The 21,688-nt window shown below is 41.7% G+C and overlaps 2 protein-coding genes across 5 annotated transcripts; both read right to left on the reverse strand.

Moving 5' to 3' along the window:
• Positions 1-6,810: 6,810 nt before the first annotated feature.
• Positions 6,811-15,078, reverse strand: LOC120461532 (sterol 26-hydroxylase, mitochondrial). 2 transcript variants are annotated; one of them, XM_089133116.1, is made up of 9 exons: positions 14,394-15,078; positions 13,910-14,100; positions 13,528-13,727; positions 8,252-8,449; positions 7,991-8,154; positions 7,728-7,894; positions 7,549-7,630; positions 7,261-7,461; positions 6,811-7,168 (listed from the first exon to the last, which is right to left on the reverse strand). In XM_089133116.1, the coding sequence occupies exons 1-9, from the start codon at positions 14,631-14,633 to the stop codon at positions 7,001-7,003; spliced, it is 1,611 nt and encodes a 536-aa protein (XP_088989242.1). In that variant the 5' UTR covers positions 14,634-15,078; the 3' UTR covers positions 6,811-7,000. The 2 variants fall into 2 exon arrangements, with proteins under 2 accessions (XP_088989242.1, XP_088989243.1); XM_089133117.1 differs by lacking the exon at positions 6,811-7,168 and having other exon boundaries at positions 7,342-7,429.
• A 137-nt stretch (positions 15,079-15,215) lies between these two features.
• On the reverse strand, positions 15,216-21,687 carry bcs1l (BCS1 ubiquinol-cytochrome c reductase complex chaperone). Of its 3 annotated transcripts, XM_039649759.2 has the most exons (8): positions 21,377-21,687; positions 20,826-21,167; positions 20,470-20,609; positions 18,384-18,578; positions 18,139-18,202; positions 16,935-17,107; positions 16,622-16,739; positions 15,216-15,615 (listed from the first exon to the last, which is right to left on the reverse strand). In XM_039649759.2, the coding sequence occupies exons 1-8, from the start codon at positions 21,451-21,453 to the stop codon at positions 15,363-15,365; spliced, it is 1,362 nt and encodes a 453-aa protein (XP_039505693.2). In that variant the 5' UTR covers positions 21,454-21,687; the 3' UTR covers positions 15,216-15,362. The 3 variants fall into 3 exon arrangements, with proteins under 3 accessions (XP_039505693.2, XP_088989244.1, XP_039505694.2); XM_089133118.1 differs by lacking the exon at positions 20,826-21,167 and having other exon boundaries at positions 21,377-21,686; XM_039649760.2 differs by having other exon boundaries at positions 20,826-21,686.
• Position 21,688: the final 1 nt, after the last annotated feature.

Consider the following 21,688-nt stretch of genomic DNA (forward strand, 5'->3'; position numbering starts at 1 on the left):
AAACAATGCTCTTCATGACTGGGAAACATCCTCCTCTCCTAAAGTCCCAAGACCTCCCCCAGAACCGTGTCTGCTCTTTGTAATGACCTTATGTCATCAGCTGAACAACTTGGAAAAGACACAACAGTTGCCTGGGTGACTACTTGGATGCCCAGAGAACTCACTCGTTCGTCCTCCATAACCTGTTTTATCTCCAATGGTACATCGGTACCAAAACTCTGGCAGCTCAACTCGCAATGCCTTGCTGGATCGAGTCTCGAAAGAGCATCCGCATTGCGATTACATCTCCCACACCTATATCTAAGTTCGAAATCAAAAGAGGCCTGTTGTGCAGCCCAACACTGCTCAGATGCACCCAATTTGGCTGAAGCCAGATGGCTAAGGGGTTTGTTGTCTGTAAAGACAACACACTTCTGCCCTATCAGGTACTCCCTGAACTTGTCAGTCATGGCCCAATTGAGCGCCAGGAACTCCAATTTCAAGGACCTGTAATTAGACGTGTTCCTCTCAGTGGGCCGAAGACTGGGGCGAGCGTATGCGATAGGCCACACCCTACCCTCCTGCTCCTGGGAAAGGACTGCTCCCAGTCCAGCATGACTGGTGTCCACTTCCAGGATGAAAGGCAGAGAGAAGTCTGCATATGCAAGGACTGGTGATGACGTAAGCTTACCTTTTAATCCTTCGAAACTCTTTTGGTATTGTTCAGTCCATGCAGCCGCAAAGCTCTGAGACACTCGCTTTCTGGATTTTGAATCCGCAAACTCTGCCACCAATCTATGAAGGGGCGCAGCCAGTCTTGTAAAACCTTCTACAAACCGACGGTAATAGCTTGGGAAACCTAGAAATTAGCGTAGTTCACTGGCTGTTTCTGGGTGACACCACTGAGACATCACCTCGGTCTTACTCGGGTCTGTCGATACTCCCTCTGATGAGATCACATGCCCCAGATACCTAACCTCTTTCTGGAAGAAGAAACACTTATCCAATCTCGCCTTCAAACCTTCCCGTTTCAGCCGACTCAATACCACCTCCAGCCGCATCAAATGCCAAAAGCCGCATGCAGAAGAAGAAAACACCACAATATCATCGAAGTAGAGCAGCAAGGATTGACCCTGTTGGTCACCAAAGAGACGTTGCATCAGTCGTTGAAAAGTGCTGGGGGCATTGCAGAGCCCAAATGGCATCCAATTATACTCAAAGAGTCCAAATGGGGTGCAGAAGGCGGTTTTAGGTCTATCACCCTCCACCACCAGGATCTGATTATATCTGCTGGCTAAGTCCAAGGTTGAGAACCAACGGGCCCCTGTCAATGCGTCCAGTGAAATCTTTGATGCGCGGCAAGGGAAATGCATCCTTTGACCACCGGCACCCCACACTTTGGCACTAGCTTACCATAGAGCTCAACATCCAATTCTACATAACCAATATATGGTATCCCAAGCCCATTAGTGGCCCGAAGCTGTAAAGAGTCATCACCCATTTAGGATCTGTAAATATCCAAAAAGGACAAGAACAAAAGAAACTAGTTAAATAATTTAACAAAGAACTAACAAGGAACAGCGGGGTACAATGATTACGGGGAACAGCTGAGTGCAATGAATAGTGATAAGTCAGACAGAATGCTAGGAAATGAAGTCAAATGTGTAAGACACTGTGAGAACTAGGACCTCTGGTGACAACCCAGGAAAACACAACCAGACACTGTGACAATACTTTAATGTTTCATATTTTTTCATGTTGTCTATATTATTCTGCAATTGATATAACATTGTATTTGCTGTTCTTCTTATTATTGTAATATTATACCATTTGCAATTATCAATCTATTACACCTATGCTGTTAAATGATTGTAGGCTACTAGGCTATTCATAGTCAACTTTATTGTCTATATACTGTAATTGATATTTCTTATTCCATTGCTATTATTATAGTATTATACATAAACTATGCTATTACCAATATTTGTAAAATATTGATAATAGCTTTAAATAACTCAACATACAGCCATTATTGTCAAAACACATTTGTTGCTAGCTATTTTGACAATAATGGCTGTATGTTGAGTTATTTTCTGAGGACAGTAAATATATACTGCTATACAAGCAGCACAATGACTACTCTAAAATATATCCAAGTTTCATTTCTATAGTATTGTCCTTTGAGTAGATAATACTCACTTTTGTGACATACTGTGATTGTCATAAACACAGTTCAGGCCTTTTATGGAATTAGATATGAATTAAAACGTAAAACAAACAAAAACAGTACTTTTATTTATTACAATGCTTTCTAGTAATATTAGAGACATTGCACAAGCTTTTTTTTCTGATATTGAATAAATCTTTGACTGAAGATATAATTTCCTTTCCTATTTCACCTCTGACTGTCAGTGTACCACTAAAGGTGTGTGTCCACTGTCGCGAAGCGCAAAGTTTTCAATTCAATAGGCTTTTTTGAGATGAGCCTCACCTCGCCTTAAATGTATGCGAGATTAGGCAGCTGCAGTGATGAGGAGTAGAAAAAAGCGCAGGCAACTCGGACAGATCTCTCCTGTGAGATCAAGGCGGATTCATGCTCGTGTTTCTAATAAACTGGTTGTAATTTACGTTCTGTTGCTTTTATATGAAAATAATTATAATGAACAAGACCCAAAGTAGACTATTTGTTTCCATTAGAAAGATTTTTTTATTTTTATAAATGACAACAATCAAATAACCCATGGAGATTGCACTGTCATCGAGTTGTTTGGGAATATTTACACATAATTTATAGGCCTACACATGAAACAGGATATCACAGTTTTAAAATCAAACATTTTAAAAGAGAACAATACATCACAGTTCACATCACAGAACAAATGCGACACAGTTTAGCAGCTGTGTCGTCAGTAAGTCATTTCCCATCATGTGTTTGATCAGTGCAGTCAGTGTACTGTGTAGAGAAACTGCAGAATTCGACAGGGATTCCTTGCAAGGAATTCCTTCCAAGAAATCAGAGCAAATCTGTCACGAATACACAATAGCCTATTATCACGCTTCCGGGTTTCATGGGCGGGATTTGTCAACTTTGTGCGTGTCCACTCCTGACGCAGTTCAACAATGGCTGAGACGAAGGCTATATGTCACTGCTCTGTTCCACTTTGTAAATCTAACCAACAACGCCAACCCTACGTAAGTTTTCATGGATTCCCGACTGAATTGAGTATATGGAAAAACTGGATTAAAACTTTAAAATAAAACAAGGTAACACGTTTGTTTGCAGCCGGCACTTTAGTGAATCAGACTAATTTACCAGGGATGCCGTATAAATAAACTTAGTGTAGTCCGTCATCAGTTCGCCAGCGAGATCTGTGATTCAACGGAAGTGGCAGTTCACAAAGATCACTGAATCCGGAAGTCCTACGTATCAGCGTGATAATCCCCTATAGTCAGCACCAGACCTCTTCACTCCACCCACTCGTTCATCATCACCGGAATCCTAATCACCGCCACCTGTCTTCCTCACCTGATGTCAATCCGCATTCAATCACCTTCACTTTTAAAACTGGTTTAGTTCCCTCTGCTCACCGTCTGGTCTACCTACCTGTCATCCGATTCATCTGCCTTCCTTCATCTGATCCGAATACCTCGTCCTGGTTCATCTTCAGTCCGCCTGCAATAGATAAGAGACATTATCAAATAATCATCAAGACGAACTCTTCAGACTGCTATCATTTATTACTCACCTGTTAAGTTACTTACCACGTTCTGTAAACAATATCAATTGCACAAGACCTGTCTGTTTCCTCTCAATCTGTGACAGAAGACCAGACCAACGATGCAAGCGAACACGGAAGTCAGCGAGGAAAGTCCATAGCCTCAAATTCCAGCTTCAGTGGTTCTGCAAGAGATTCGACAAAACATTCATCCACTCGTCACTCAATCATCCACATCTGCCTCTGTCAGTCCCATGGCCCGACCCGCATCTTTCTCTGGTGAGGAGGGGGAGCGGTTTCCTACTTCAGTGCGAATTATACATGGAGATGCAATCGACTGAACGAGCTAAAATCGCCTTCATTATCTCACTACTCACTGGACATGCTCTTCTCTGGGCTCGGGCGCTTTGGGATGTTACAGGAATGGTAACTCAAGCGCTTTCAAGCTTCATTACCCATTATCGAGAAGTTTTCCCTCAAGCTCATAATGCGTTGTCTATACATGACCAGTTATTCCGGTTGCGTCAAGGAAACTCATCAGTCTCTGAGTATGCTTTACAGTTTTGTACGCTTGCTGCTAACTGTGGATGGAATGAGACAGCACTCGTCACTGTCTATCATCAGGATCTCAACCGAGACATTTGTCTTCTTATGATGGCCATCTATGATGAAAACATTGGCATCGAAAATCTCATTCAACGTTCCATACTCATCGCAAAACACAGAACAGCTTGCCTGCGGATCACTCCTCCTCATCCGTCATTGCCTGATAGCCTTCCAGTACCAGAGCCTATGGACATGGATACGACCCAAGTTCCACAGAATGACCACGACGGATTACAACGGAGTACAACGTTATGCCTTTCGGGCTGTCCAACGCTCCCGCCGTCTTCCAGGGTTTCATGAACGAAATCTTCAGAGACCTTCTTCATCGTTTTTCATTGTCAATATTGATGACATCCTGATTTATTCTTCCAGTCTACCTGAGCACCATCATCATGTCAAAGTGGTATTGCAACATCTTCGTGAACATCACCTCTTCCTGTAATTGGAAAAATGCGAGTTCCACCAAGAATGCATGCAGTTCCTGGGTTATGTGATCACTCCACAGGGGATTACCATGGACCACAGTAAGGTGGAAGCACTTTCCAACTGGCATTTACCAACTACCATCAAGGAACTTCAACGAATTCTGGGCTTTGCAAATTTATCCTGTCGATTCATCAAAGGTTTCAGTCAGATCAGCTCTCCCATCACTTCACTCTTACGCAAAGGTGCCAAGTCTCTGTCCTGGACCAGCGAAGCTTACAACATCCTTCTGCACCGCTCCTACTCTTGCTCATCCAAACCCTGAGCTTCCTTTCATCGTTGAGGTGGACGCTTCTACTACTGGAGTAGGAGCGGTGTTGTCGCAGCGGCAGGGGAAGCCTCCCAGACTCTATCCATGTGCCTTCTTTTCCAAGAAACTCTCCCCGGCGGAGCAGAATCACGACATTGGTAATCGGGAACTTCTTGCCATCAAGCTGGCTTTAGAGGAGTGGAGACATAGGCCGGAGGGAGCAAAACACCGTTTTGACATCTTTACGGAACCTGGAATATCTTCGAGATGCAAAACGTCTCAATACTCGTCAAGCCCGCTGGTCACTCTTCTTTACAAGTTTCAATTTCAAGGTAACCTATCGCCCTGGGGACAAGAATATCAAGGCTGACTCACTTTCTCATTTATACAAACTTGACTCCAATGCTTCCAAACCTAAATCCATTCTCCCTCCAGCCATGATAGTTAGTCCCATCCAGTGGAGCATCGATGACCACATTATGGAAGACACTCAGACAGAACCTTGTCCTGAGGGACGGTCTATGTTCCATCTCGTTTACGTCCGTCTCTCATGGACTCAGTACATACATCTCCGGGCTCTGGACACCCAGGCAGCCATCAAACCCTCTTGCTCATTTAATAACGCTACTGGTGGCCCAATATGACCCAGGACGTCTCCCGATATGTCAAAGGCGCCATGACCAAGGTACCTCAACCCTGAAGGTAAACTCGTTCCTCTTCCGGTGCCCACTAGACCTTGGTCTCATCTCGGGGTAGACGTCATTACCGACCTCCCTTCATCTGATTCTCACACCTGTGTCCTGGTTGTGGTTGATCATTTTTCTAAAGCATGCAAGCTGATTCCATTGCTGGGTTTACCTACAGCCTTCGAAACTGCAGAAGCTCTGTTCACTCATATCTTCCGTCATTTTGGTATTCCCAAAGACATCGTTTCAGATCGTGGCCCACAATTCATCTCCAGTGTATGAAAGTCATTCTTCAACCTTCTTGGAATCTCCATAAGTCTAACATCTGGATATCACCCACAATCTAATGGACAAAGGGAGAGGAAGATTCAGTAGATCGGGAGATACCTGAGGTCATATTGCCACAACCATCAGGACTGCTGGAGTCGCTATCTACCCTGGGCCGAGTATGCACAGAACTCTCTTCCGCAATCCACCACAGGTCTCACTCCGTTTCAGTGCATACTTGGCTTTCAGCCGCCCCTGTAGTCCCAGCAGTCCATCACTGGTTCCAGGAGAGCGAGAGGGTCTGGGACTCAGCACAGCACATACACATCTGCAAAGGGCTGTTAGACGACCAGGCCGAAGCTAGACGATCTGCAACACCATTATATCAACCTGGACAAAAAGGTCTGGCTCTCTACCAGGGACATCTGCCTCCGACAGCCCTGTCGCAAGCTGAGTCCCAGGTATATAGGTCCGTTGGTGATACAGAGTTCGCGATACAGAGGCAGATCAACGAGGTTACCTACTGGCTGTCACTCCCTTCACATTACCGCATTTCACCATCCTTCCATGTGTCACTCCTCAAACCTTACACTGATCCTTTGTTTCCTTCTTCCACAGGGGTCTGTATACTGTACAAAATAGTTGCTGTTATTTTTATTTCCCCTCAGCATTCCAATATCTATTGAAATGGTATTATAAATATTCTTAGATCCCCTTCCGTTAATACTGAACAATAATAAAACACAGATATTTTTGAATCATTCAAAAGTTTAATTAATTTCTTAATTCAAATTCATAAAAATACATTTACACCATTATGAAATACAACTCACAAGAACAATTTAATGGCAAGAACTAAAATTGGGCAGAAAAAAAAGTATTTTCACAGTGTAATACAGGGTCCTTTATATTGCACAACAGATTCAAATGAAGATAAATCATATTCAAATGAAGATAAAGAAGTTGTCATTAACATGATTTACTTCAGCTAATAATTTTCATACATATGCACCTTATGTCTTGCTGAAACAGTGGTCTTCTTTACCTGTGTTTTCAGAATGTAACTTCGGTCTCTCCACAAAGTGGAGGTTAACCTTTCTGTCTGGCACAAGCACTCCACGACTGAGGGACTGAACCTCACCTACAGTTGGGTCCGGTCTGATTTCAAACAACTTGATTAGCTGGAATGAAAAGATTCAATCAAAAAGCAAAATATATAAATGTAATTGAACGGTCTATAACAAAATCAAAAATAAATCTCAGTTTCTCTTACCCTTGCCAAAGCCAGATGCATCTCCAATTCAGCAATGCGCCGGCCAACACAGCCTCTGACTCCAAAGCCAAATGGGATTGACCCAAATGGGTTGGGTCTTGTTCTGCCATCTCGGAGCCAGCGGTCAGGTTTGAACTTCCGTGGTTCTGGAAAGACTTTCTCATCACGGCTGATTGCATAGTGGAACAGAGAGAATGTTGTCTGTTTAAAAAAAAAAACTGATTTTGTGATGCCAGTTTTTAAACTGATAACACTTCTTTTATTCTTAACATCATTAGGACAATATACCTTTTTAGGGAAAAAGTGTCCGCCAATGACAATATCTTTTTCTGCAATGAGACGAGAATTTATGGGCACCACAGGATACATCCTGCACAGAAGATTACATGTGAAAAGAGATTATAATACACAATTATATGCAGAATTTGCTGTATTTTGCTAAGATATTACACAACAAAATCCTCCACCTTAGTGTTTCCTTGATGACAGCTTTGAGGTAAGGCATGTTGTTCACTTCCTGTGCTGTTGGGACTCTGTCGCCCTTTAAGACTCTGGTTACATCCTGATACAGAGCCTCTTGAGCTTCTGGATCTCTTGAGAGGAGATACAGTGCCCACAACATGGTGTTGGAGGTCTAGAACACAAAAATGAATAAAGCCTTATGTTCTATCATTTTAAAACTCTTATATATATTGTTTAAACAGTCAAAGATAGAGTACTTTTTTCTTACTGTGTCCACTCCAGCCAACAGAAGCTCAGAAATGCTTCCATAAACATCTTTACTGCTCATTTTTACATTGGAAAGCAAATAGGTGAGATACTCCCCGGCAACCTCCTGATTTGCATCCACGCGGCTCTGAATGGCCTCCATCTTCATGTCAATCATTTTTATGGCTGTGCGTAATCAAAGTACAATTCATCATCACACTGCACAACATGTCTTTATCTTTTGTAGTTTATCTGAAAAAGATGTGTGAACTAACAAGCTTACAGAATTTGAATATGCCATCCCAGCTTTTGAGGTACCACCGCCAAAATGGCAAGTAACTGCGAGTCCAGTTGGGAAGCATCACCACAGGCATGCTGTAGGTGAACATTTGTGCAATAGAATTAATGAAATCCTGTGTCTCTGCAGGAATCTCTTTCTCCAGGCAGCCAATGCGCGTCTCAAACAGAATAGATGAGATTCCTATATGAGAAAGCAACAGGCAGAAAATTCACAATTATTGTGGGCAAATGGAAAACATTATGCTATTAGTTGGCTGGTATGCACATTAATTGCAATGATAATATAAAGACTATAATTTGATTTGTAAATTGGATGACTTTAAAGTGCTCTTATTATGCTACTTTAATGTTTCCTAATGTTGTTTTGGAGTCTCGTACAATAGGTTTACATGTATCAAAGGTAAAAAAAACTGTTTAATTTTCTCATAATACACATTTGCGCATCACCACATTTTCAATGATTCTCAAACGACTCGTGAGATGAATCAATCCCTCTAAATCCCTCTTTTCCGTGAGCTACTCTGCTCTGATTGGGCAGACAGCTCAGTCTGTTGTGACTGGTCTGTGTACAGTGTGCGTGTCAAAAACAAAAACGGCCATTGCCATAAAAACGTCAGCTGTCCTGAGGCTTCCTATAGAGCATCACAGTCCCGCCCTAGCCCGAGAGAGCGTTGGTGCCGGAAGTAAATTTCCCATTCAATTCTCCCATTGACATTTTGTAAAATCCATATCTAAAGACTTTTAGAGCATGTATGAGGATAACCAACTACGGCTGAACTCATAAACATACAACATGTCATTTCAAGTGAAAAAACTCCTTTTCCTCGATTTACTGAAGCTTATAAAACGCATTTGCAGCTCCACATGCTAAAACATTGAGGGTTTATATGAGCATATACAATCACTTAGTACAGCCGTAGCTGGTTTTAAGTCTACCATGTATGGTTACGTTTTAATGGCTTTTCCCAACTGTTAATGGAAAAATTGTATTGAATTTTTACTTCTGGCACCGGCTGTGGGCGGGACTGTGATGCTCTATACCATAGACTAAACACACTAAAGAACAATGATGTCGATTTTACCATATCAATGCGAGCGCGAGTCCGATGATGAAACACTGGAAGAACTAGTAATTCAATCTGAAGCTTCATCACAAGGATGACTCGAGCAGGACGTTTCTCAGTGATACTACTACTACTACTACTACTACTACTCAGTAATAGTGGCCCACAACTGATCAGCAGAAGTATTTCAGTAAGACAGTAATTATGGGATATCGCGCTCTAGCGCCACCTGCTGAAGACATCTATATTCATGTCTGAAAAGCCAATGACGCATGACGACGTAGGTGGGGCTACCTGCCCACAGCAAAAAAAAATACGGTCGTATGCATCATTCCCGATTGCGTGGGGCCCAGAGGTGTTGTACCTCGTTTCCCTCCTTCTGGGAACAGTAGTTATATGCATAACTCAACGTTCCCATTCAGTCGGTCAACTCGGTACAACACATTACTATGGAACCTCTATTCACACCCCGCAAAGTTGCTGAACTAAACGTAAGTGACCAGAACCGCCACATAATCCTCTCCTCTTTTTTTTTCAAGAGAGTGACGGCCCTTGGTCTAAAGCCCCTGCAGTAAGCACGGACCGAGCCATCATTAAAGCAGTGACATCCAGTCGGTAAAACCGAACAAACGCGCGCGGGGATGCCCAACTGGCTGCCGCACAAATGTTGTCCACTGACACCCCTCTAAACAATGCACATGACGTTGCCATGCCCCGTGTAGAATGAGCCCGGACTCTGGTTGGTAGGGCTAACCCTTTACTTTTGGATGCAATTGAAATTGCCTCCACGATCCAATGCGAAAGACGCTGTGTAGACAGCGGTTTTCCCCAAACTGGATTGGCAAAACACACAAAAAGTTAGTTTGCTCAACATACCTGCGCAAAATTCGCTCAGGACATAACGCATGGAGTCTCTCGTCCTCCTCTGAATCAATCGAGAGATTTGATAGAGCTGGCAGCTCGAAGGAGAGCGCACTATATGCCCCTGACATGACTGTACGCCGCATTTGGACGCAACACTACTTTAGACCCATCCAGCGAAAACTGAATTCATGAGGGATGTACTGACAGTGCATGAAGATCACCAACGCGCTTCGCTGATGCCAGCGCCGTTGTTGGCTGTTTTATAAGACAGCATCTTTAGCAAACGGCATTCCCTGAGTGCCACTTCTGCACACTTCGTGATTGTGCGCGGCGCTAGGGACAACCAGAACGGCAGGATCAGAAACTCATATGCAGTCCCCTCGAAGAAATTTTCTGTGATCCGGATGAATTGACAAAATATGCATTGGTCAAATCCACCGATGTGTACCATTCCTGGGGACGCAGGGAGAATAGCAGATGATGTGCTGTCAGCATTGTGAACTTGTAACGTCGGAGGTGCTTGTTTAACTGCCGTAAATCCAGAATCGGGCGCAATCCCCCATTTTTCTTTGGGAGGAGGAAGTAACGGCTGTAAAACCCTTCCGCTATTTTCCCCTGTGGAACCACCTGAATTTCAGTTTTGCTGAGAAGAACACAATTTTTTTCTCTCAATACTGGGGAAAAACTGGAATTGCAGCCGATAGCCGCACTGAATCGTGCGAAGAACCCATGGTGTTGGTGCGCATGCACGCCACCAGCCCAGGTTGGCAGCGAGGATCCCCGGCATGACTGGTGAAACCCCTATCTCTCTCGCCGAGCATTGCTTGATATTGTATATCTCTGCATTTACCCCTTTTGACAATACCTGGTTAATTTTCTGTGATTCTAAAACATTTTGATTGTTCAGACAAATCAATACATGAGGCATCGCATGATTGTTCTGACAAATCAACACATCAGGCTTTGTATGGTGAACACAACTTTTCTTTATTGAAATTGAACTTAAAGCTGAACCCGCTCTTTTGCTGGGTTTCTTTTTCACTGAGAGAAGAAGACGGCAGCCTCCGGGCCGATGGTCCCCCCTCAACTCCGAGCTAGGATTTTGGCCGTCCCTTCCTTCCTGCGGAGAAAAAATTCCCTTTCTCTGGTGGCGGGCCTTTCTTTCCCGACCCCACCTGCTGTTTAGGATGTGTGTGCGCTCGCCCAGCTTCCCAAGCATTGGGTCTATGTGCTGTTACTGTAGCGGGCCTTTTTGCTGGTGGTGGTCGAGAAGATGGCCTAAAATTCGGCTGTGCAGCTGAATGTGCTGGTCTATTATACCTTCTAGGCATTGAACCCCTAAGAGATTCCACCTGTTTCTTAGAGTTCTCGAAACGTGCTTGAAATGCATCGAGACCCTCCCCAAATAGACCTGTCATTGAGATTGGTGTGCCGAGGAACGCATTTCGATCACGTTCCGGCAAGTTTGCCAAAGTCAACCATAGATGACGCTGAGCCACCACTGTACTGGCCATTGCATGACCCAAGGATACTAACGCGCAACAAGGCATACGCAGTATGTAGTCAGCCGTAGATCGCACTTCCCCCATGAGCTCGTCAACCAGTCTTCCTTCTGACACACAAACAAGTAGCCTGATAAGTTTGTAGCAAGGATATAGTGCTCAAGGCTCTAGCTGCACCGCGATCACCATAAATCCTGCTAAGCTGCCTGCGCAAGAACCTACACGGTCCTGACGGAAGAGTGGGGATGCCAGCAATACCGCTGTTTTGCATTGGAGCCAAATATGTCGCAAGAGAATGCTCCATTGGAGGGGCTGCTATTAACCCTGCTTCTTGGCACCGGAGAAAGAGGAGACATGGGTTTCGACCATGAAGCTGTAAGCTCTGAAAAACAGTCGGGGTAAAGTGTCAGATGTTCTTACCACCATCTGTACCTGCGACAAATAGAACCCCCCAAAATGCGAGTTTTTCTGAACTGGGGGAGGGGCTGGCCACTCCACCGCCAGTTTTACTGCGGCTCTCCGATATATCTCAATAGAGGGTTCCTCTAACAGAGCTCACTTCCATTCGCACGAGAGGGTGAGGGGGAAGACGCGACCTGACCCAGCTGGAAGTTGTTGTCAAAAAACTCCTCGCCCGCTTCAAGCATCCTCCTCTCGACACTTCAGTTCCTGGTTAAACCTCGGGTCTATCCCGGGAACATCATCAAAATCACCCATGACTTCCCCGGCTTCCACACGGTCGCCCCAAGTCCCTGTGGCGTCCTCAAAGATGGCAAGTGCCAAATCGGAACCAGCACCTGAAGACAGAAGCGGACCGTGCCTGTCTGCTGTACAATCGAGCACTTGCTCAACAAATGCCACACGCCACTCAAGTGAAGACTGACGAAGCTTCTGGCAGTGTACATATGCTGCAGGGTTGGAGAGAGCTTGGCGTGGACAATCCCCAAACACAATGGACAGTGCTTGTGAGTATCTTTTTCGGACAACAAGTAGCCACATGACATTGGACATGGGCGAGAATTCTTATTATTAGCCATTTTTTTGCAAGAAAAAGATGTATTAGCTCTTTTTGTTAGCAATGCTAAACTCAAATGCTTTAACACTTTTCGCTGTTTGCTTTTCGACAAGAATCACCACCGTGGGTTTTTCCTGCGAAACTGTGGCATGATGGCATTCTAGCAGCACGGTGAAGAGCTGAAGAACAAAGGGAATGACGCATACGACCGCATTTATATGCTATTATATGGTAGCCCCGCCCACGTCGTCATGCGTCATTGGCCTTTCAGGCGTAAATATAGGTGTTTTCAGCAGGTGGCGCTAGAGCGAGATAACCCATAGTAATGTGTTGTACCGAGTTGACCGACTGAATGGGAACTCAAAAGTATTTTGAACACCATCTTTCAAGAGCAATCGGTTTGCGAATCCTGCATTGAACTCAGTAGTCGCTGCATTGAACTCCGGATTCGTAGTCGTTGGTAAAATAAAAGGAACACAGCTAAAGTTAAAGGTGCAGTCTGTAATAATGACAGAATGACTAGTGGTTGAAACAGGTACTGCAGTCCAATTCAAAATATCGGAGATCGTCGTTTCTCCCGCCTCCTCAGACTCGACGCTCTCACGGGGCGCCAGTTTGAGACGCGCAAAAGGAACCAGTGCAATGGGCAATGAATTTTGGCAAATTGTATCACAGACCAAAACAATAACAAACATTCCAGCCTTGTTTCCAGTTCATGTTAAATAATGTATTACCTAAATGTTTACATGATGAAACCTTATTGTTAAGTGATACCAATTTGATCTAATTTCAAGTGCTTATGGAGGGGAAATACCTTCAAGGGAAAACCGGTAAAGCTCAGTGGACAAGTTAGGTACAAGATCACCAGTGGGGCTCATTTCCCGCAGATAGTAAATCCGTTTGATGAAGTCTTTGACCACCGCATTGACCACATCTCCATACTGAGCCGAGTTCTTCGGATGCAGCATGCGTTTGTTCAGCACTGACCGCAGTTTGTACCATTTCTCTCCTTCTCTGTTGGAGAACATATTCTCTTTTCAGAACAGCAACAAAAAAACAACATAACCTGATAAGTTTAAACATCACACCACTTCATTAGCCAAATGCACTTTGACCTAAATAAAATCTCATGACAGGACTAGTCTTACATAATGTAGAAGTTCCAAAACAAATGTTACAGATAAAAATGTTTTTACTCTGTGAAAGGGCCGTAGCCGATGCCTCTCATGTCACGGTACTCTGTCCACAGAGTCATGTGTCCTCTGCAAGGAAACTTCTCATCTTTTCTAAGGAGTTCCTCCAGTAAGTCCACACTGTTTATTGAAATGGATTGGAGATTTCCAACATTCACTTTGTACAAGGGACCATAAAGCTCTTTATTATAAAACTGCAGAGATGAAAAACAAAAGGTGAAGAACAAACAAGATGTGCAGAAAAAATCTGGTTAATTTTGAGCTAAATTGCATTGCACTTCCAATCTGATTCAGGCAACAAATAAACGACAAACTTACTGAATTTTAAAGTGTTTAATTAGAAACGTTTAAACAGAAAAATTTAATTAAAAGACAGTTGGTTGCTTTCTATTCAAAAGGCAAAACATTGACAGTCTGAGTACATAAAAGATGGCAGAAATCTTTTAAAGAGTCCTGCAGTTAGTCAGGCTGTGTTTTCTTGCTTTACCTGTAGCTCATGCACGCGATTCAGGTACCCTTTAAAGATCAGTGTGTACAACATCCTAAATGTGTTGATCTCTGGAAGGTCAGCCACAGTCTTGAGCTTCCCATGGCTGTCCCGAACAGTGACAGAAGCAACAGCATTACCCACTGCCCCTCTCCTGATGTCTGTGGTTGTTGTTATGGGCCTCAGAAAAACAAATCCAATCCTTCTTTCTGCAGAGCTCAATGCAAAACATACAGCCATTATGGAAGCAGGGAGAAGAGTGAGGCAAATACCGATCCTCTTTCACTCGGGAGTTCACACAGGAGGGAGAGGGAGGAGGGGCAAAAGCCTCTCTTGTTAACCCTTCAACATCTGTTCGATAATGATACTTCACCTCAAGAGAAAATTGAAATTTACTTCACTCAAAAACATGATTATTTACTCACCCTTTTGTCATGCTCCTCTGTGGAAGAAAAAAAGCTTTTCCATACGATGAAAGTGAATGATGACCTCTTTTGCGAATTTCTTTTTTTGTGTTACACCAGAGAAATGAGGTCAAACAGATTTGGACAGGGGTAGTGATGGTAAGGGAACAAAGACAATTTACATTTTGGGTGAATTATCCCTTTTAAAGCATTAATCTCTGTTCTAATTCCTACAGGGTTGTAGTGAAAAAACACATTTTGAACCTTTTCAAAATCAGATACCTGTGCTTACAATAGTTTTCCCTGAAAGAAATTACCTGAATGTTTAGAAAAAAAAATTCAATAATCTAAAAAAGGGTTAGATAAAGTACAGTATATATATATTGGTTACTTAACCAATAACGAAGGCATACACAAATTTTCCACCAGTTGGATTTTATTACTCCAATGTGAGAAGAGTCTTTATCCAGACGTAAATTTCAAAGAATGATTCAACCACACTGTTTATCACTCGCCTGTTGCTCAGTTTATATCATTCAAAAGTCTGCATCGTCTCTGTAGGTCTTCACTGCTTGATCTCTGCAATGTTTTTGATGGAGCCAGCCGGGTCTGTCTTGTAGAGCATGAAGTGTCCTTGTACCTGAGCGGCGCTGAGGTCTGTTTGTGCTGCCAGCGCCTGCTCGGCGAACCTCTCAGCCTCGGCCGCAGACTCCTGAGGGTAAAACCTCCGGAACATCTGAGTCAGCTGCCAGTGAGTACAGGGGCCCACGTACTGCTTCAGATCCACACGGCCAGGTCGGACAAGAGCCGGATCAAGTCTTCAGCACAGAGGGGGAAAAATAGAAATGGGAGAAAGGAAAACAATACCATGAAAAACACACTGTTCACAGTTACAGGTGTTCATGAATACCGTACTTCATTCATTATTACAGGATTTTTAAAAATATTTTATTGAGATTGCACACACAAAAGCTATTTTAACAGAAACTAGATTGAATATTGGATTTTTTTAAACGAAATATATTTTGTGTAATAAATGTTACAATTTATATTATTGCGATATACTAAACATATATTTTTATGTATTAAATATATATTTTATATATTAAAGGGTTAGTTCACCCCGTAATGAAAATGTGCACCAATTACTCACCCTCATGTTATTTCAAACCCATAAGACTTCTTCGGATTTAATTTAAGCATGGTTATGACGTGTGTGAGAACCAATAAGGTTAATTCTCGGGTGTCATGGCAGCATGTTTGAGCTTCAAGAGTTGAATTCTTGTGCGTCAAGCAAATGTGGCTGAGCTTCCATTTGCGTGCTGTATTCATGTTCGTTGACCAAAGTTTATGTGTAAATAAAAGTCTAAATTAAACCCATTCATCATATAAAGCAATTGAGTCTCTTCAGAAGACTTGGATTAATTAACTTGATCCATATGGATTTATTTTACAATTTCTTTATGAACATTTTGTAGTGTCAGAAGTTTGGTTCAAAGGACTTTCATTGGAGGGACAGAAATCTCTCAGATCTATCTTCATATGTTTTCCGAAGATAAACAAACGTCTTAAACGAAACTGACAGAATTTTTGGGTGAACTAACCATTTAAATATAATATTCAATACAATTAATATACATTTTGATAAATGTTCATTTATCTGCCAATATATCTGACTATCACTACCTTGCTTTGTAAAACAAACCTTATTACCACTAAGCTTAAAATCATCAAGGGCAAGAAAATCAGGATTTTGCATTCTAAAGAACAAACAAAAAAGTAATGCATAAGTCATGATGAACAAGTTGCAGTAATAAGTTTTACCTGTCAATGAAATTAGTTGTCATAAACACAATTCGGGCTTCTGAGGACGCCACTCCATCCAGAGCATTCAGAAGTCCACTAAAAGTAAGCCTGCCCATGCCCTGATAGGCCTGTGGATCTGTGAGAACACATGGCAAGGAAGTTTGAATTACATCAACAAATGCATACATATTCCATTGTTTCGTTAAGCCCAATCTAAATTATCATGATTACTCACATGTGATTGTAATTACATTGTCTATTGTTATTTTTTTTTAATATTATTTAATTATAATTCAGCATATAAACATATTCAGAAGTCTGTAAGTCATACTCTCTATAGGCAGAAGATCCCGGCTGACGAAGGCTGCATCCACGTCCTCTAGCAGGATGATGCTTTGCTGCGGAGCGACACTCAGCAGGTGGTTGAGGCGATCGTCGGACAGGCTGCGGTCACTGAGACTCATCAGACAGATGCTGTAACCCAGCTCACCCGCCAACGCAGTTCTGAAATACCGCCAGAATGGTAAGACTTGGGACTCCAAATTGCACTTCTGCGCTGTTTAAAATAGCTTTTTTTAATACTATACCATTTAAAAAATGTCAGATGTTATGTTCACTGCATGTATAAATTGCAGTATATCAATATAGACTATTAAAGGTTGACTCCGGCGCAAAATGAACCTTCGGTCTAATAAAACATTGGTACTTAGTCGACCGTTGTCTGAGATTTGTTTTCATGATAATCGAATGTAAAGAGTTTCATCTCTAAAAACTGTTTAGATTATAACGCTAGTATATGGGGGCATATAATAAATAAAAAGCAATCACTAGTTTTTACCACTAACAAGGCTCAAAATAGCCCCACACTAACACAGTAACATAATGAGGCTCCATACATGCAAAACTAAGCATTGAGAACTTTGTGAACAGACCGTTTAATTAGAAGATACTTTATAAAGACAGTCCACTTTGTGTATACAGGCAGGAGCCATCTTTGGAAAACAGTCTCGATAAGTCGAACCACGAACAACGTGCCGAGTGAGCTGAACGGCGTTCGTGGTTCGACTTGTCGAGACCTGTATGCTACTGTGTTAGTGTGGGGCTATTTTGAGCCTTGTTAGTGGTATCAACTAGCGATTTATTTTTACTTATTATATGCCCCCATATACTAGCGTTATAATCTAAACAGTTTCTAAAGATAAAACGCTTTACATTTGATTATTATGAAAACAAATCTCAGAGAACGGTTGACTAGATACCAATGTGTTATTAGACCAAAGGTTCATTTTGCGCCGGAGTTCTCCTTTAAAGAATAATACACACAAATACATTATAGAGGTATAGACACTGCTGTTAAAAAGTTTGGGGTCTGTAAGATTTTTTTATGTTTTTGAAAGAAGTCTCTTTAGCTTACCAAGGCTGAGTTTAATAAGAACTCAGTAAAAACTATAATACTGTGTGAGGTTCTACACTGCATAAAAACAACACTATTATTAATTAATAGTAACATGAACTGTAAAGAAAGTAATACTTACATAAAGCTGCTCTTTCCACAGCCTGGGGGTCCATATAGCAGATAGCCCCTCCTATATGGAATGCCTTATTGAAACATTTTCAACAACAAAACTGAAATTAGATATGAATTTAAACATAAAACAAACACAAAAGTAATACTTTTATTAACTACAATGACATTAGAGATTTGCACACAGATTTTTTTCCTGATATGGAAGTTTAAAAAAACATTTTATTTGATTGAAGTTATCATTTCCCATTTCACCTCTGTCTGTGTACCACTTAGGATTGCCTATGAATTCCTTTACATCATCCACAATCCTCTCCGCCACTCCATTCTCAAGCACTACTGAAGACAGAGGTCGTCGTCGCCTTGGAAACCCAAATGGCCTCCACTCCGCTCCAAGTGCAGTGTACATAACAGTCCGGCCATCTTCCTGCTTTAAAGCAAGTTCACGTGCTGCACGGACACAGAATTAATCATTAAATGGATAGCTCACACAAAAACGAAAATTCTGTCATCATTTACTCGTTCCAAACCCGTAAGACTTTCGTTCATCTCAGTAACACAAATGAAGATATTTGAATAAAAGTTGAGAGCTTTCTGTCCCATTGACAGTCTTTGACACTTCAAAACATTCATAAAGAGAATGTGAAACAAATCCACATAAATTGTAGCCTGGCTAACGTCAGACAACGTCTCATTGACATTGAGACGTGGTCTGGGAACCACATGTTCATTTTCTTGTATTTGAGGCATAGTTTACGAATGCCCAGAGCCGTTTATTGGGTGCTACCGATGTCTATCAAATGCGCCTGTCCGTAACTCAAAGCCAATCGGTTCAATTATACCAGATGACGTATGTAGAGCGACAGCTGCTCCTTCCCAGTTCTGTGATTGGTCCCCTCGCTGAGGCGAAAATTTGATCCATGGTATCCAGACTGCCTTGCGATTTAGTCCAAACTTTTCTGAATAGACATGATGATCACTTTATATTGAATTTAGGCTTTTATACGCATATAAACACTCATCAACTTACACATCAGTTGTGTGAGGAAACGAAACATGTTCATTTGATGTGCGAGAACCAATGAGGTTCATTATCGTGTTACGCAGCACGTTTAAGTTTGTTCTCACATATTGAGCAGGTTCGTTTTAGCTTCTGTTTGTTTCCTGATCCATGTTTATACCGTATGTGAATAAAAGCCTGAATTAATCTGTTTATCATATACAGTGGTGGAGGAAGTACTGAATCTCAGTACTTAAGTAAAAGTACAAATACCCAGATAAATATTTACTTTAGTAAAAGTAGAAGTAACACAATGACAACCATACTTAAGTAAAAAGTAAAACGTACTTTATTTTAAATGTACTTTAAGTATTAAAAGTAAAAGTACTTGCATAACAATTTATTATCTTAATGTCTATTTTCTAATGATTAATAAAACATTTAATTCTAACTCATTCAACCTAATAGCCTACTCCTATAATGATGTTCAATAATGATGGAAAAAAATGTCACCATTTCTGAAACAAGCTTGCAATTAGGCAATATACACATCATGCTTATCCTTACTAGGCTATATAATACGTTTGGCAGTAAACGAGATTAATTCATGGTGTAATTATAAACCTCTTGGCTTGCCATAATCCTAACCAAACCAAACATATATTACACACGGTGTGTTTCCTATGCACGTAAACACAAATTTTCGCGTATGAGTTGCACGATAAACACACTGCGTGTGAGACGCATTTAGTGTGACCGGGTTGATATACTGTATCTATGGCAACCAAACGTCACTGGTGAGACAAACGTGCAACGAACGGACGGTCAGATTACGTTTTGGCAGGGGAAAAACTGATCAGAAAATGTAACGAAAATGTAACAGAAGTTGTAGAAATGTAGTGGAGTAGAAAGTAGAATAATTGCTGCAAAATGTAACGAAGTAAAAGTAAAAAGTATGCACTATTTATTGTACTTAAGTAAAGTAAAGATACGTGAAAAATGTACTTAAGTAAAGTAACGAAGTATTTGTACTTCGTTACATTCCACCACTGATCATATAAAGCGATCGTGTCTCTTCAGAAATTTGTACTAAACCACTCAAGTCATATGGATATGTTTTATGATCTCTTTATGAACATTTTGAAGCTTTAAAGTGGTAGTTAGGTAGACTGTCAATGGAGGGACATAAATCTCTCAGATTTCATTTGTGTTCCGAAGATGATCGAAAGTCTTACGGGTTTGGAACGACATGAAGGTGAGTAAATCATGACAGAACTTTTATTTTTGGGTAAACTATCCCCTGCCATGCATTTCTAAGGAGTTCAGCTGAAAGTCACATACCTTCTTGAAGAATGTTGAAGAATACCTGCCGGTTTCTTCCCAGGGCAGTGAAGGTGACGGACTCCCAGGGTGTTCCAGTGTGCAGGTCCACCATCTGCTTTTCCCTGGTCCTCTCAACTCTGATCCACGTTTTACCATACCTGAAAACACATCTTATTGAGATGGATACCTTTGATCAGATCAGCAACTAACCAAATGTAAACTGTCCAAAGTAACATCAATCTAGAATGCAAGTAATCTAACAATGGGGGAGTATAATAAGGAGAACTATACTTTGACTGGTAATGCTAGTGGGTACTTACTAAGATACCAGCCAGCCAGCAGTAATAAAACATCTACATAAATTGTGATCTTACCAAATGATGTGGTTGCCTGGACTTGGATGGAAATCAAACTGTGTATGGACTCGCCCACTCTCATGCTGCATATATGAGGTTTCAACACTCAGATGCTGGGTGTGTTTCGCATGTTTAGTGATCCAGCTTAAGAGCCAGTGATAACTTTTATCTCTGCTGGGGACCTCCAGTGTGATCATGTAATTTCTCCTGAAGAAGATCATGCCGACCTGTGCCCCTTTTCTGGCAACTGCAAGTGCTGTGCCAATACCAACTAGCCCAAATCCTGCCCCAAAATAAGGGTTGTCCTTCAGGGCTCCAATGAAATCTGACAGTGTCATGATGAAGGTGTCTTGGGGTTCTCTAAAGCAATTAGGACAAGTCTTTCTGTATTTTCCATGCAATATAACTTACATCCTGCATTCACAGCAAATGACGTGAAACCATTTTCTTCTTAATTTTGAAGAGATAACGTTACTGATAAACCATAAGTTACCAAGCTGTCACTAATCAGATCTACCGGTATATTTTTTATTTAAATAAATGCAGAATTAAAAAGTCGCTATACTTACGGTAGTGCAAATATCACACCGCATTTTACAAACAACAATTTCTCTGTTAACTTAAAACAAACGAAAAATGTGCGCATCAGATAAATAGTGCATGCCACAGTAAGCAATGGTCTCTCTCATTGCAGCGTAAACAAATCATTCTTTTGGTTGAGTCGAATCTTTTCAATGACTCGGTTGAACCAATTCACAAACTAGTCTCACTTTAAATTACATTCGTTTTTTGAAGCGGTTCTTTTAGACAAACTGTTCAAAAGAACCGATTCACTCAAATAAAATGAGCAAATCACATGGCGACCTCTGTGCCATTTCCGT

The sequence above is a fragment of the Pimephales promelas genome, chromosome 7, assembly GCF_988280905.1.
Source record: "Pimephales promelas chromosome 7, fPimPro1.hap1.1, whole genome shotgun sequence".
Classification (NCBI taxonomy): domain Eukaryota; kingdom Metazoa; phylum Chordata; class Actinopteri; order Cypriniformes; family Leuciscidae; genus Pimephales; species Pimephales promelas.

Coding starts and splice junctions, on each gene's coding strand:
- LOC120461532 (XM_089133116.1), bottom strand. CDS start 14,633: ATGGCTGTATGTTTTGCATTGAGCTCTGCAGAAAGAAGGATTGGATTT. Junction 7,462..7,548: donor GACACTTTTTCCCTAAAAAG/GTATATTGTCCT, acceptor TTTTTTAAACAG/ACAACATTCTCTCTGTTCCA. Junction 7,169..7,260: donor TGCATCTGGCTTTGGCAAGG/GTAAGAGAAACT, acceptor TTTTCATTCCAG/CTAATCAAGTTGTTTGAAAT.
- bcs1l (XM_039649759.2), bottom strand. CDS start 21,453: ATGCGCACATTTTTCGTTTGTTTTAAGTTAACAGAGAAATTGTTGTTT. Junction 21,168..21,376: donor GGTGTGATATTTGCACTACC/GTAAGTATAGCG, acceptor TAATTGCTTTAG/AGAACCCCAAGACACCTTCA. Junction 17,108..18,138: donor TGTGGAAAGAGCAGCTTTAT/GTAAGTATTACT, acceptor GCGGTATTTCAG/AACTGCGTTGGCGGGTGAGC.